General features: G+C 40.7%; 1 protein-coding gene and 1 long non-coding RNA gene across 5 annotated transcripts in view; one reads left to right on the forward strand and one right to left on the reverse strand.

Annotated features, from left to right (window-relative positions):
- brsk2a (BR serine/threonine kinase 2a) overlaps positions 1-14901 on the forward strand; it is a 527560-nt gene that overhangs the window by 280696 nt on the left and 231963 nt on the right. For all 4 annotated transcript variants that reach the window (XM_090200985.1, XM_090200982.1, XM_090200992.1 and 1 more), the window contains exon 2: positions 14203-14297. In XM_090200985.1, coding sequence (XP_090057111.1) covers positions 14203-14297 — 95 coding nt within the window. The remainder of the gene's footprint in view (positions 1-14202; positions 14298-14901) is intronic.
- LOC149985119 (uncharacterized) overlaps positions 1-14901 on the reverse strand; it is a 105934-nt gene that overhangs the window by 24929 nt on the left and 66104 nt on the right. The window lies entirely within an intron of this gene.

Here is a 14901-nt window from a genome sequence, read left to right on the forward strand (position 1 = left end):
AGACTCCCCAAATACAGGTGTGCCAAGCTTGTAGCGTCATACCCAAGAAGACTCGAGGTTGTAATCGCTGCCCAAGGTGCTTCAACAAAATATTGAGTAAAGGGTCTGAATACTTATGTCAATGTGATGTTTCAGTTTTTTATTTTGAATAAATTAGCAACAATTTCAAAACAATTGATTTGGTTTGTCATTATGAGGTATTGTATGTGGATTGATTTAGAAAATAAACTATTTACAGTTTCCAATAAGGCTGTAATGTAACAACGTGGACAAAGTCAAAGGGTCTGAATACTTTCAGAATGCACAGTATCTATGATTCAAACCATTAATCCGACATTGCTTATAACCCAGCAGATTCCAATGCTTCTTTTCTCCTCTTCAAAATGCTTTTCTGCGTTGAAGCTCATTGAGCCATGCGCTAAAGTTCCCTTTTTGTGTCTTACCCACGCCAGCAGTCGCTCCACATCAGATCATTAAAGGGGAACTGCCTCCTAGAACCAACTTCTATGGTTATAATCAGCCTATATGGCATCGATATGAGTCGGAAACATTAGGTCCAGTGTCAAAATGTACTACAAAGTGTAAATATGATCATTTTGGTCATAAAGTCAGTCTCGTCCAAAACGAGATTTGGAAGTGAGTGCGTTACGATGCGTATGGATAGGTTGGGTATGGATTACTTACATGCACACTTTTGCCAATGATATCTGATTGCCGAAAGACAACATGGTGTGGCAATAGAAATGCCGGCAGGGTCACTGGCCTGCATCTATTCTGTACTTACAGTCACACTATTAGTTTAATCAATTATTTGGTGACATATATTTAATATAGTTTTATCTAAAAAGGATAACTTTTTTAATGTTTCACTATTTCTATTTTTTCATGAAATTTCACTGAGGAGGATGGTCGTCCACTTTCTCCTCTGAGGAGCCTCCGCTGACACACACACACACACACACACACACACACACACACACACACACACACACACACACACACACACACACATTCTCTCTCTCTCTCTCTCTCTCGCTCTCTCTCTCTCTTTCTCTCACTCTCTCTCTGTTCCTCTCCCCTGCAGCAGTGCAGCAGTAATCTTCTCTGTCTCTCCCTGTGCTCTGCTCTCAATCAGAGTTGAGTGTTTGAAGCTCTGTTCAAAGCCAGCAGTGCTACTGAGCCCGCTGTGCTCCTTGGGCTTCCCTCTGCATATTCCCCCTGTCTACTCCTGGTTCACCCTGCCTCTCCCTGGCTCCCCCAGCCACAGAGCCGGGGCTCACCCAGGGCTCAGTGGAGGTTCATCCAGGGATCAGTGGGCTACCCTGGGAAAAAACACTGACAGGTGAAGAGGGCACCTGAGCTATCACTTTATTGCACTCATTGTAATGAATTAACTGAAGGGTCTAGTCTAGGTTAGACAGAGAGAAATAGAGAGAAAGGTACTGTACGTGTGTATCTGTGTCTGTAACTATGCTTATTGGCACTTCCATGCCAGGAAGGCCCCACAATATTTTTGGTATCTAAGATTGTTCTGGCAATCCTCATAGAAACTGCATTGGGAGGATTTTTCTATTTATTTTTTAATCATGATGAAAGTGTCCATTTTAGGCCCTTTTTTGTTTGTTGATCTATACACAGAGTTTACCAAACTTTAGGAACAACTTCCTAATATTGAGTTTCAATATTTGAAAAACCCAGCAGCGTTGCAGTTCTTGACACAAACCGGTGCCTGGCACATACTGCCATACCCTGTTCGAAGGCACTTAAATCTTTTGTCTTGCCCATTTACCCTATGAATGGCACACATACACAATCCATGTCTCAATTGTCTCAAGGCTCAAAAATCCTTCTTTAATCTGTCTAAACACGGGACGGGACACACTGCTGCCAGATCTGGTCTTTCATTACTGGATGACATAATACAACTGCAGTGAACAAGTGTAGTGCAAAGCAATGACATGAAATGGCTAACCTCTCTCTGCTGCACACACCTTTCCTCTGCATGCATAAAATCAGACTCATATAATACATTCGCTAGACAACAATAAAGGTATTTTATTAGGTGTTTTTATTCAAAAGTAATACAATGTCCTATTGCATAGTCTGAATACATTCATACATGTTTTATGTGTCACCCATTTTACATTCCAAAAGACCACCGGCTAAAATAAATGCATAAAGCAATGGAAAGTAACCAAAAATACCAATAGGGTCTGACGCCAGCAGATACCTTCTCAGGGCAAAGACGCTGTGAGACATACAAGCTGAGACAGGATGTTGAATGGTGCCAGAGAGGATGGTGCGTTGCAGCCACCACCAAACAGTAAGGGTTTTGAAATGCCATAACTAGCTAGCTATCCCTGGACCAGAGCTAGTGCAGACAAGAGTCAGCTAGCTATTCAGGCCTTCCTGGGGTGGAATCACTCTTGCTTGAGACCTTCCGATGCACGGTTACTTACTAGTGCCTATGCTTAAGTTCAGTGGACTAATAGTTCAGTTGCTGTATTCTTACCTGGTCATTCACATCTTTGAAAGGTATTTTATGTGCATGTAAAAATGCATTACCACTGTTGATGCTTTATTACTGTTGATGCATTATCGCTGTTGATAGCCTACATTATCAGTGCTGATGCATTACCACTGTTATTGCATTATCACTGATACTACAGGTCAATGTAATGGAAATATATAAAGTGTCTTAAAACCTCTTACTCCCACCTGAGACGCAGACGTCTCATCTAGACACCTGGAAATGCAAATGCGCTACGCTAAATGCTAAATGTACTCGTTAAAACTCAAACGTTCATTAAAACACACATGCAGGGTATTGAATTAAAGCTACACTCGTTGTGAATCTAGCCAACAAGTCAGATTTTTAAAATGCTTTTCGGCGAAAGCATGAGAAGCTATTATCTGATAGCATGCAACACCCCAAAATACCTGAAGGGGACGTAAACAAAATATTTAGCGTAGCCGGCAGTACACAAAACGCAGAAATAAAATATAAAACATTCATTACCTTTGATGATATTCTTTGTTGGCACTCCTATATGTTCCATAAACATCACAATTGGGTATTTTTCCCGTTTAAATCCGTCCATGTATGCCCAAAATATCCATTTGTATAGCCTGTCTGGTTCAGGAAAAAGCTCCCTTCCAAAACGCAACGTCATTTTTTAAAATTATATAAGTTGCCTATATTCTTTGACAAAACACTTCAAACTACTTTTCTAACCCAACTTTAGGTATTTGTAAACGTTAATAATCGATCAAATCGATCACTGGGCTATCTGTATTCCATAGCAGCTACTCAAGAAAACGTTGTCCTTTCTCTCTCTTCCAAAAATCTTTTCCTGTATGCTGGACGAAATGAAGGATCTATTTGTCATTACACAAAGGATTTTTTGTCAATGAAAATGACGTTTTTGGCGACATCGTGTGGAAGTTGTAGGAACTGCAAGCTCCCGGCTATATATTTTTGCTTGCAATAAACAATTCAGAGACTGGCTGATTAATACTTTTCTGTGGTTTTTGTGACCAGGTTTTTCTTGGGATTTCGCTTGCTGTTCACGTTCTGTTATAGTCACAGATATTATTTAACCAGTTTTAGAAACTTCAGAGTGTTTTCTATCCACACATACTAATCATATGCATATACTATATTCCTGGCATGAGTAGCAGGACGCTGAAATGTTGCGCGATTTTTAACAGAATGTTCGAAAAAGTAGTGGGTCGACTTAAGAGGTTTAATTAATTAATAGGATGTTGGCCACCATGAGCCTCTAGAACAGCTTCAATGCACCTTGACATATACAGTGGGGCAAAAAAGTATTTAGTCAGCCACCAATTGTGCAAAGTGCACCAAGTTCTCCCACTTAAAAAGATGAGAGAAGCCTGTCATTTTTATCATAGGTACACTTCAACTATGACAGACAAAATGAGGAAAAAAATCCAGAAAATCACATTGTAGGATTTTTTATGAATTTATTTGCAAATTATGGTGGAAAATAAGTATTCGGTCAATAACAAAAGTTTATCTCAATACTTTGTTATATACCCTTTGTTGGCAATGACAGAGGTCAAACGTTTTCTGTAAGTCTTCACAAGGTTTTCACACACTGTTGCTGGTATTTTGGCCCATTCCTCCATGCAGATCTCCTCTAGAGCAGTGATATTTTGGGACTGTTGCTGGGCAACACAGACTTTCAACTCCCTCCACGAGAAATTCCATTATTTGGTGTTTTGTTGATAGTGGAAAACGCTGTCTCAGGCGCCGTTCCAGAAGTGTTCAATTGGATTGAGAGCTGGTGACTGAGACAGCCATGACATATGTTTTACATTGTTTTCATACTCATCAAACCATTCAGTGACCACTTGTGTTCTGTGGATGGGGAGCATTGTCATCCACTCTCATCAGGATAGAAATGATTCACCATAGGTTCAAGGTGATCACTCAGAATGGCTGTGTATTTGCATTTATTGCCCTCTAAGGGGTTGAGTGGACATAAACCTTGGCAGAAAAATCCACCCCACACCATAGCCCTAATTTACTCAAGTGTTTCCCTTATTTTGGCAGTTACCTCTACATTATCAACTTTGATTCATTACCACTGTTATATTTTAGTTATTTAGCAGACACTCTTATCCCAAGCCATTTACGGGAGCAATTAGCGATTAAGTGCCTCGCACATCAACAGATTTTTCACCTGATAGGCCCGGGGTTTCGAACCAGCGACCTTAGGTTACTAGGCTACCTGCCAGCCTTGTTCATACAGTTTTTAGGGGCACTAAAGGATTTTCATATATGCTTAAACTCATTTTCTTTTTTTTTTTTCTTTTTTTTTTTCTTTTACCCCTTTTTCTCCCCAATTTCGTGGTATCCAATTGTTGTAGTAGCTACTATCTTGTCTCATCGCTACAACTCCAGTACGGGCTCGGGAGAGACGAAGGTTGGAAGTCCTCCGATACACAACCCAACCAGCCACACAGCGCGCATCCAACCCGGAAGCCAGCCGCACCAATGTGTCGGAGGCTACACCGTGCACCTGGCAACCTTGGTTAGCGCGCACTGCACCCGGCCCGCCACAGAAGTCGCTGGTGCGCGATGAGACAAGGACATCCCTACCGACCAAGCCCTCCCTAACCCGGACGACGCTAGGCCAATTGTGCGTCGCCCCACGGACCTCCCGGTCGCGGCCGGTTACGACAGAGCCTGGGCGCGAACCCAGGGACTCTGATGGCACAGCTGGCGCTGCAGTACAGCGCCCTTAACCACTGCGCCACCCGGGAGGCACTAAACTCATTTTATAAACTGGTACCGGGCTACCTTCAGACGAGGCTTGTAGGCGCCCTAGTGCAAAACATCCAACATTTCGGACGCTACAGACATTTTTGTGAAAATACAGATTTTCAGCATGTCTCCCCTTTTGACAAACATTGCTTTTGCTCTGCCACCTTCCACCGCAGGGGACAAAGGGCAACAACGGTGGATGTTGTGGATTGAGATGCAGACCATGCAAAAAAAACAGATATCTTTAACTTAAACAGATATCTTTAGCTTAAAAAAAAAAAGAAGCTAATTAGATTTCCGGGGGGCCTTGGATGTCGACTCTAGTTAATGTATTAATCATTATTATGCCTGTCTCCCTGTCACCCATTAACTTGTGATTACCATCTCTGGCCTGATGGTTCTCTTGTGTTGTAGTTCTCTCTTCCTTTGCCCCTCTCTTCCTCTCTCTCTCTCTCTCTCTCTCTCTCTCTCTCTGCCTCATCTCTTCCATGTGTTTCTACTCTGAGCCCCTGCGATCCACAGGCCCTGGAGTCATCCTAACTCCCACACTCTGCTCTTCATTATTGCTTAATTTTCTATGGCCCGGCCATTTATCTTGTCTCCATCTCCTTATCTCTTCTATCGCTCTTTCCCTTTCTTCCATCTCTCTCTCTCTATTTCCCTCTCTTTCTCTCTCTCTCTCTCTCTCTCTATCCCTTACTCTCTTTCCTTCCTTTCTTGATCCTTCTTTCTTTCTCTCTCTATCTCTCTCTCTCTCTCTCTCTCCGTTTTCAAATTCTTTGTTGATCTGTGTAGTCTGAGGGAAATATGTATCTCTAATATGGTCATACGTTGGACAGGAGATGAGGAAGTGCAGCTCAGTTTCCACCTCATTTTTTGGGCAGTGTGCACATAGCCTGTCTTCTCTTGAGAACCAGGTCTGTCTACGGCGGCCTTTCTCAATAGCAAGGCCGTCACAGTGGACAGGTATTCTGCCACTGTGTACTCTCTGTTTAGGGCCAAATAGCATTCTAGTTTGCTCTGTTTTTTTGTTAATTCTTTCCAATGTGTCAAGTAATTATCTTTTTGTTTTCTCATGATTTGGTTGGGTCTAATTGTGCTGCTGTCCTGGGGCTCTGTGGGGTGTGTTTGTGTTTGTGAACAGAGCCCCAGGACCAGCTTGCTTAGAGGACTCTTCTCCAGGTTCATCTCTCTGTAGGTGATGGCTTTGTTATGGAAGGTTTGGGAATCGTTTCCTTTTAGGTGGTTGTAGAATTGAACAGCTCTTTTCTGGATTTTAATAATTAGTGGGTTTCTCTCTCTCTCTCTCTCTCTCCCTTACTCTCTTTCCTTACTTTCTTGATCCCTTTTTCTCTCTCTTTTACTGTCCACCTACTTTTCCTTGTCACTGCCAGGGAGTCAGAACAGAACAACAAAACACTTAGCAGTCTCTCTCCCGTATCTCCCGTATCTCACAACCTCCTCCCTCTCTTTCTCTCATTCTTCCTCTCTCCCCCTCGCTCCTTCCAATTAGAACAAACAATTAGCCGTCTCTCTCTCTCCCCTATCTCACCACCTCCTCAAAGCCCAATGACTGTCTTTTTCCGTTGCTTCATAAAATAAATCACACTAACTAGGAACAGAAGAGAGGAAGCTCCCCACGCTTTAATATGGATACATCCAAAATGGCACCCTTTTCTCTATTTAGTACACTACTTTTGACAATGGCCCATAGGGATCTTGTCAAAAGTCGTGCACTATATAGGGAATAGGGTGCCATTATCGACAATCCACAAGCCTTTCTATCACATCCCTTCATAATTTTAGCGTTGGGTTTCTGTGTTTCTTTCTGCTCATCATTCGCTGTCATTCCACCATACATGTGTCTCTCTCTGGCAATTATGTAGAGATAAAGTATTCATTATCTATGCACACACACACATAACTGCACGGACACATAACTGCAAGCACACCCGCAGGATGCTGATGATATATGGGCATTTCCATGTGAAAAACTTCATAAGTTCTAACATCTGAAGTTCATAGAAGCATGTCTAAATTTGGTCTAAAAATTTAAGCTAAGAGTCTACGTTTTTTTTAAAGTTAATGCATATATACAGTACCAGTCAAAGGTTTGGACCCACCTACTCATTCCAATAGCGAAGACTAAAAAAACTATGAAATGACACAGGTGGAATCATGTAGTAAGCAAAAAAATGTTCAACAAATCCAAAGATATTTTATATTTGAGATTCTTCAAAGTTGCCACTCTTTGCCTTGATGACAGCTTTGCACACTCTTGGCTCCTGTAAAACTCCTATAAAATACAGTTTAGCAATCTCCTACGAATGCATCTTTACCAGAACAACAGGCGATTTCATTGATCATTTTCATATTTCGGATAGGTCTTATTCGGGTGGGTTTTAATGATGTACCTCAATGGTGGTGCTGGCTACACTGTATGTCTAAAGAGAGCTGTAACATCGCATACATTCAATATTTTTGTGATGAAGATCAAGACGTAACATATTCTGACAAATGAATTCTGATATTTGCGAGGAAATAAAAGGCTACAGATAGATTATGCTTTCCATCTGATCCTGCAACCCCCATTGCATACAGGTAGGCTTTATGATCCTGCTTGCTCAGGACTCCAGAGCAATTACAATGTGACATTATATTCCTAGTCGGTATTGACTGCTAACATGAATGACTTTCAGATCAAAATGCAGGTGTAAAACGCAGTTTATTTTTGTATCTTGCGTTCAAAAACGGCATCACCGTTTATGGCTGTAATCACAGGCTACATCTGCGCAGCATTTGTGCACGTGTTCGCCCTGTGCGAGTGTACATGTGCATGCACTGGGGTCTCAAGCTTTGAACCACTCCTTTTTGGTGTTTGCCGGTCAAAAATTTGAGAACCACTGAGCTAAGAAATCAATAGCTAATTTTGGGAAATCGGTTCAGTTGTACAACGGAATGCCTTCAACATTTAACCCAACCCCTCTGAATCAGACAGGTGCGGAGGGCTGCTTTAATTGACATCCACATCCACGGGGCCCAGGTAACACTGGGTTAACTGCCTTGCTCAGGGGCAGAATGGCAGGTTTGTACCTTGTCAGATCCAGCAACCTTTTGGTTACTGGCCCAGTGCTCTAACCACTAGGCAACTGGAGTGCAAATGCAAAATGTAGGAAGAGAGGATTGCCATAAATAAATATGCAGCTCCAAAAACGTTGGGTGATCAGGAATACCAGCTGTTCACTTTGCAAGCTCACCAATAATGTGGCAAGCAACAATTACTAGCATTCACTTGGCTGTGAGTGTTTCCTTGGCACGTTGACCTGTCCATTCCGTCTGTGCTGAAATAAGAAAATGGCAAGGTTCATAGATCTTATGATGAACAGGGGGTTTCAAACTGAGAAAAATCATTCAATCTACAAGTCCAAAAAGGGAAAAACCAGTCAGTTCTTGCCATTTTTACCACTTAAAAAATGAGGATTACAAAAAATAAATTAAATTGCAATGTATATTTTGGTAAGTCAACATTTCTTGAAATTGATAATTTACTTATGAAGTTTGGATTTGGAATTTGTTGGTAAAATGTATTATTACGTAATCAAAATGTGTTGTAGGCAAAATAATAAAAAGGACTGTCTAGTAGCTTCAATAAACAGACAAAGATTTGTAGATGAACAAGTCATTACATTTTTTTTTACCTTACTTGAAAAAACTCCTCTCGACTTGACTTGCTCTTAGAATGTATGACTTGGACTTGACTCGAGACTCAACCCATTGTGACTCGACTTGATACTTGCTTGTGACTTATAGTGACAACCTCTGGCTCAACCATCTACCCATGAGCCCCCTCTGTTTTCATTTACTGTAATCAGCCCACTCACCCACTGAGCACTGACCGACATTGGACATCCATGGACCTTGAAAAGTAGTTGAAATTTGGTCAGTTGAAATCTGAACCAATCATAGGCATCTGTTTCACAAGTTTGTACAGCACAGTACAGTGCAGTAGAGCACATGAAAGTACAGTACGGTAAAGGAAAATATATTATAGGTCAGTATAATACAGTACTGTACAGTAAAGTAGAGTTTAATACAGAACAGTACAGTACATTAGACTACACTACACTAGAGTAGAGTACAGTATAATTTAATGTATTGTACTTTACTAAACTCTATTCTACTCTACTGAACTATACTGTGCTGTACTGAACTGTACTCTACTCTACTCTAGTGTGCTGTACTCTACTGTGCTGTATTCAAATCTAATTTTATTTGTCCATTGCTTTGTAAACAACAGGTGTAGACTAACAGTGAAATTTGTACTTTTCCATTGCAGAGTTACCGATAAATAAATATTTTAAATAGATTGTCACGTTCTGACCTTAGTTCCTTTGTGATGTCTTTGTTTTAGTATGGTCAGGGCGTGAGTTGGGTGGGCAGTCTATTTTCTTTTTTCTATGATTTGGTATTTCTGTGTTTGGCCTGGTATGGTTCTCAATCAGAGGCAGCTGTCAATCGTTGTCCCTGATTGAGAACCATACTTAGACAGCCTGTTTTCACCCTTGAGTTGTGGGTGATTATTTTCTGTTTCGTATCTGTACCAGACAGAACTGTTTCGGTTTCATTTCGTTCTCTTGTTGGTTTTGTATTTTAGTGTTCTGAGTTCTGCTAAAGAATATCAACACTTACCACGCTGCGCATTGGTCCTCACATTCTTCCACCACAGACAGCCGTTACATAGATCGTGAATAACAATAACAAATAAAAAATACTTTGATGTCCGAACTCAGACATCTATGGTTGCTACAGATTTGGTCCAGCCCAGACCAGCCACATTTGGTCTTGTTTGGGGCAGAGCACATTCGAATAATAGCCAGTGTGTAGATTAATACTGAAACATGCAAAGGAGGATATTAAATGTTTCTACCTTTGTATACCTATTTAGGATATATCACCTTGAAGATAATGTCATTTCTGCATAGTACAGATCAGAGACCATGACGACATTCTTTTCAAACCATTGTGTTAGCGGGTGTTAATCCACTTCACTTACTGTAGTTCAATAACAAAATATATTGTTTCTGTAGACATCTTATAATTTTAATTCAGAGTACATATTTAGCTGAGTTGTTTGAAAAATGTGGCCACATTAAAAACTGAGGGAGATTTTACTGTCATTCTGTTACCGAACGTTACATCTGCACCATTCTTCGAATAAGTGTGTTTTTGTAAAGTTTTCAGCGGAAATTGTTGAAGTCCCCATGCAGTATTTTTTGTAAAAAAAATAACAATACTGTACAGTGCCTTGCGAAAGTATTCGGCCCCCTTGAACTTTGCGACCTTTTGCCACATTTCAGGCTTCAAACATAAAGATATAAAACTGTATTTTTTTGTGAAGAATCAACAACAAGTGGGACACAATCATGAAGTGGAACGACATTTATTGGATATTTCAAACTTTTTTAACAAATCAAAAACTGAAAAATTGGGCGTGCAAAATTATTCAGCCCCCTTAAGTTAATACTTTGTAGCGCCACCTTTTGCTGCGATTACCGCTGTAAGTCGCTTGGGGTATGTCTCTATCAGTTTTGCACATCGAGAGACTGAAATGTTTTCCCATTCCTCCTTGCAAAACAGCTCGAGCTCAGTGAGGTTGGATGGAGAGCATTTGTGAACAGCAGTTTTCAGTTCTTTCCACAGATTCTCGATTGGATTCAGGTCTGGACTTTGACTTGGCCATTCTAACACCTGGATATGTTTATTTTTGCTTTATGTTTGCTTTATGTATTGGATCATTGTCTTGTTGGAAGACAAATCTCCGTCCCAGTCTCAGGTCTTTTGCAAGACTCCATCAGGTTTTCTTCCAGAATGGTCCTGTATTTGGCTCCATCCATCTTCCCATCAATTTTAACCATCTTCCCTGTCCCTGCTGAAGAAAAGCAGGCCCAAACCATGATGCTGCCACCACCATGTTTGACAGTGGGGATGGTGTGTTCAGCTGTGTTGCTTTTACGCCAAACATAACGTTTTGCATTGTTGCCAAAAAGTTCAATTTTGGTTTCATCTGACCAGAGCACCTTAATCCACATGTTTGGTGTGTCTCCCAGGTGGCTTGTGGCAAACTTTAAACGACACTTTTTATGGATATCTTTAAGAAATGGCTTTCTTCTTGCCACTCTTCCATAAAGGCCAGAATGGTGCAATATACGACTGATTGTTGTCCTATGGACAGAGTTTCCCACCTCAGCTGTAGATCTCTGCATTTCATCCAGAGTTATCATGGGCCTCTTGGCTGCATCTCTGATCAGTCTTCTCCTTGTATGGGCTGAAAGTTTAGAGGGATGGCCAGGTCTTGGTATATTTGCAGTGGTCTGCTACTCCTTCCATTTCAATATTATCGCTTGCACAGTGCTCCTTGGGATGTTTAAAGCTTGGGAAATCTTTTTGTATCCAAATCCGGCTTTAAACTTCTTCACAACAGTATCTCGGACCTGCCTGGTGTGTTCCTTGTTCTTCATGATGCTCTCTGCGCTTTTAACGGACCTCTGAGACTATCACAGTGCAGGTGCATTTATACGGAGACTTGATTACACACAGGTGGATTGTATTTATCATCATTAGTCATTTAGGTCAACATTGGATCATTCAGAGATCCTCACTGAACTTCTGGAGAGAGTTTGCTGCACTGAAAGTAAAGGGGCTGAAAAATTTTGCACGCTCATATTGTTAAAAATGTTTGAAATATCCAATAAATGTCGTTCCACTTCATGATTGTGTCCCACTTGTTGTTGATTCTTCACAAAAAAATACAGTTTTATATCTTTATGTTTGAAGCCTGAAATGTGGCAAAAGGTCGCAAAGTTCAAGGGGGCCGAATACTTTGGCAAGGCACTGTATGTCTAGTAAATCACTGTGTGTGTTTATTTCATAAAATAAATATATGTTTTATTATTTATTTCCCTGATCCTCCTTTTGCCATTGAAATGCTCAGTCTGATCATATTGGCATGTTGATTTTTTTAAAAAATCATTTACATACACAGCCCTGATTGGTGAATAGGATCATCTAGACTTTAGAGCCTACCCCACTTAACCTTTCAAAGTAGGAGGATACATATGCAAATAAAAGGTTACTGGTCAGAATAATGAGATCAGATTGTGATCATGATGTGTGCTAAAAACTTCATCCCACCTGAACAGGCTGGAATTCCAGGCATTTTTTTTCTCCAAAAGCTCAAACGAAAAGGGCATTATCATAATTTTCACAAGGTCCGAGAGTCATTTCAACATCATAGTATGGAAATATAATAAATTAAAAAAACAGGATAATCACATTTTGACTGCACTGCCCATTTTAAAGGTAATCATTGTGCATAGAGTTGTATGGTGTGTTTAACTTTGCAATCAATGGTTTTGGTTTGGTATACTATTAAAGTAAAATCGAAGTCTCAGCGTCATTTTTTTATGGTGGAATTGCCCATGTCTCATAGTGAGAAATTGGGGTCACACTTTATTTGGACTATCAAAGTGTTACCAAAAATGTAACTATGGAGATACATGAAAATGTAATTGCTCCCAATATGAGGTTATTCCATTTTACCTTGGATTTTGAAAACAAAAGATGCAATATAGTATGTCTGAAGCACCTTGAGATTTCACACTTTCAAGTTTGCTGAAATGTTGTCATTATTGTGGTATGGTGGACATTCTGGGACGGGAAATTATTGTCAATGACTATCATCAGAGCCCCAAAGAGGCAACTATCCACTGCCCAAAGTTATCTTGGGTAAAACCAAGGGAAATCAACAGTGGAAAGGTGATATGTGTTATATACGTGTGTGTGTGTGTGCCTGGGTGCAGTCGTGTGTGCATGTGTTTGCCACCTATGCAGTGTGCATGTGTGTGCCATCTATCTGTATCTGTTTGAGTCATAAACATGTGTTCTGCTCTGAGTCTGAGACTCTAGTGAACAGTGGGAAATGGATTGGCTCAGCCAGCATGCTATCCACAGACAGAACACACATTCCCCTCTTTGTGTATTTCCGACATTAATGATGATTATGTGTGTATCTGCTTGAGTGTGTGTGTGTATCTGCTTGTGTGTGAGTGTTTTTCTGTGTGTGTGTGTGTTCTGCTGTGTGTATGTGATAGAACAAGGATTTCCTTCTCAGTGTAGTTCACAGTTTTTGGTTAGTAAACTGTAAACTCATTCAGCAATTCTTAAATTTATTGTGTTGTCTGTCTTATCTTATCTAGTGTGTGTATGTGTGTTGTGTGTGTGTTTGCTTATTTACCTGATGACATTTGATTTAAGATGCTGTATTCTCTGCTTGTAGTCTACCAGGGGAAATGTCTCTGTGTCTGGTGGTGAGCAAGGGAATTTAAAATGAAAAGTTATCTTTTCTAACGCTGATGCGTATCTCGAATGGAATATGATGTTGTCTTTGTGAGGAAGTCCCTGTTGCCTTGCCAGAATAGCTGTTGTTGAACGCTTGAGTGCCTCTAGGTACTTGACAAAGAAGCCATAGTTAGTGTGCTTGCTTCAGGAAGAACAGTATTGTTATCTGACATAGTCAAGCTTACTAACGTAGATAGAAACTTTGTTAAGTGACTACAATTACAGATACTTTTGGACAGATGAAGTTAGCACAGCGTTTTCTATTGAGGACAATTACCTTTTTGTAGTTTTTCTCCATTGCTGTAAATGAAACAACACAGTGTTATTTCTGTACATTATTTAACATTATAGAATAGAATAGTAATGAATCTGAAAGGGGTATTTTCTTCCTTTATTAACATGGCAGGATGTCAGTCTCTCTCACTCTCGCTCACACGCATGCACACACGCACACAGAAGCCTGTACAGAGTGCTGAATGTGTGTGTCTCCTATAACCTGTGTCTTTCTTTTCCAGGCCTGGTCAAGCTGGGGATCCACTGTGTCACATGCCAGAAAGTTGCAATTAAGATTGTCAACCGAGAGAAACTCAGCGAGTCGGTACTAATGAAGGTAAGACTACAGCCCTAAATATAATCTTCTCCGTTCAGTAGGCACAACATGTAGGGATTTGGGGAGGTACTATCTGAACTTGTCCAATAAGAAATTATTGTTTTCATTTTCTTCTGCAAAAGGCTTTGATGCGGTGTGCCCAGATGAACACGATCCAAATCTACATATCTGCGTGTTGGTACTCTTGCACTCAGGCCTATACAGTATTTGGTCCCAATTGGTTTCTCTCTCTTTACTAGGGTTGCAAAATTATGGGAACTTCCAATAAATGCCCTGTTTTTTCCGAAATCCCGGTTGGAGTCTGCCCGGAATGAGAATGGAATAAGCAGGAAATCTGGATTTCTCCAACCCGAGTCTTGCCCTATCATTCTGTTTGGACATCTCCTAATGTCCCCCAATATCTTTTAGGTTTCCTAGCTTCCTCTATATCCTGTACACAGGTATGGAGCATATCAAATAGTCATTGGAAAAATAAGATTACTTACTACCTGCTCACAATTAGACTCTTTCTGGAGGCTTTCCCTATAATTGGCCCCTCTGCTGTTTTCAGGAAGAGGGGGATGGAAAGGGCAGGGAGAGGCGGAATGGAGAGGGTCATGACCTG

Source organism: Oncorhynchus mykiss, chromosome 2 (genome assembly GCF_057628025.1).
Source record: "Oncorhynchus mykiss isolate SJ-2025 chromosome 2, ASM5762802v1, whole genome shotgun sequence".
Classification (NCBI taxonomy): domain Eukaryota; kingdom Metazoa; phylum Chordata; class Actinopteri; order Salmoniformes; family Salmonidae; genus Oncorhynchus; species Oncorhynchus mykiss.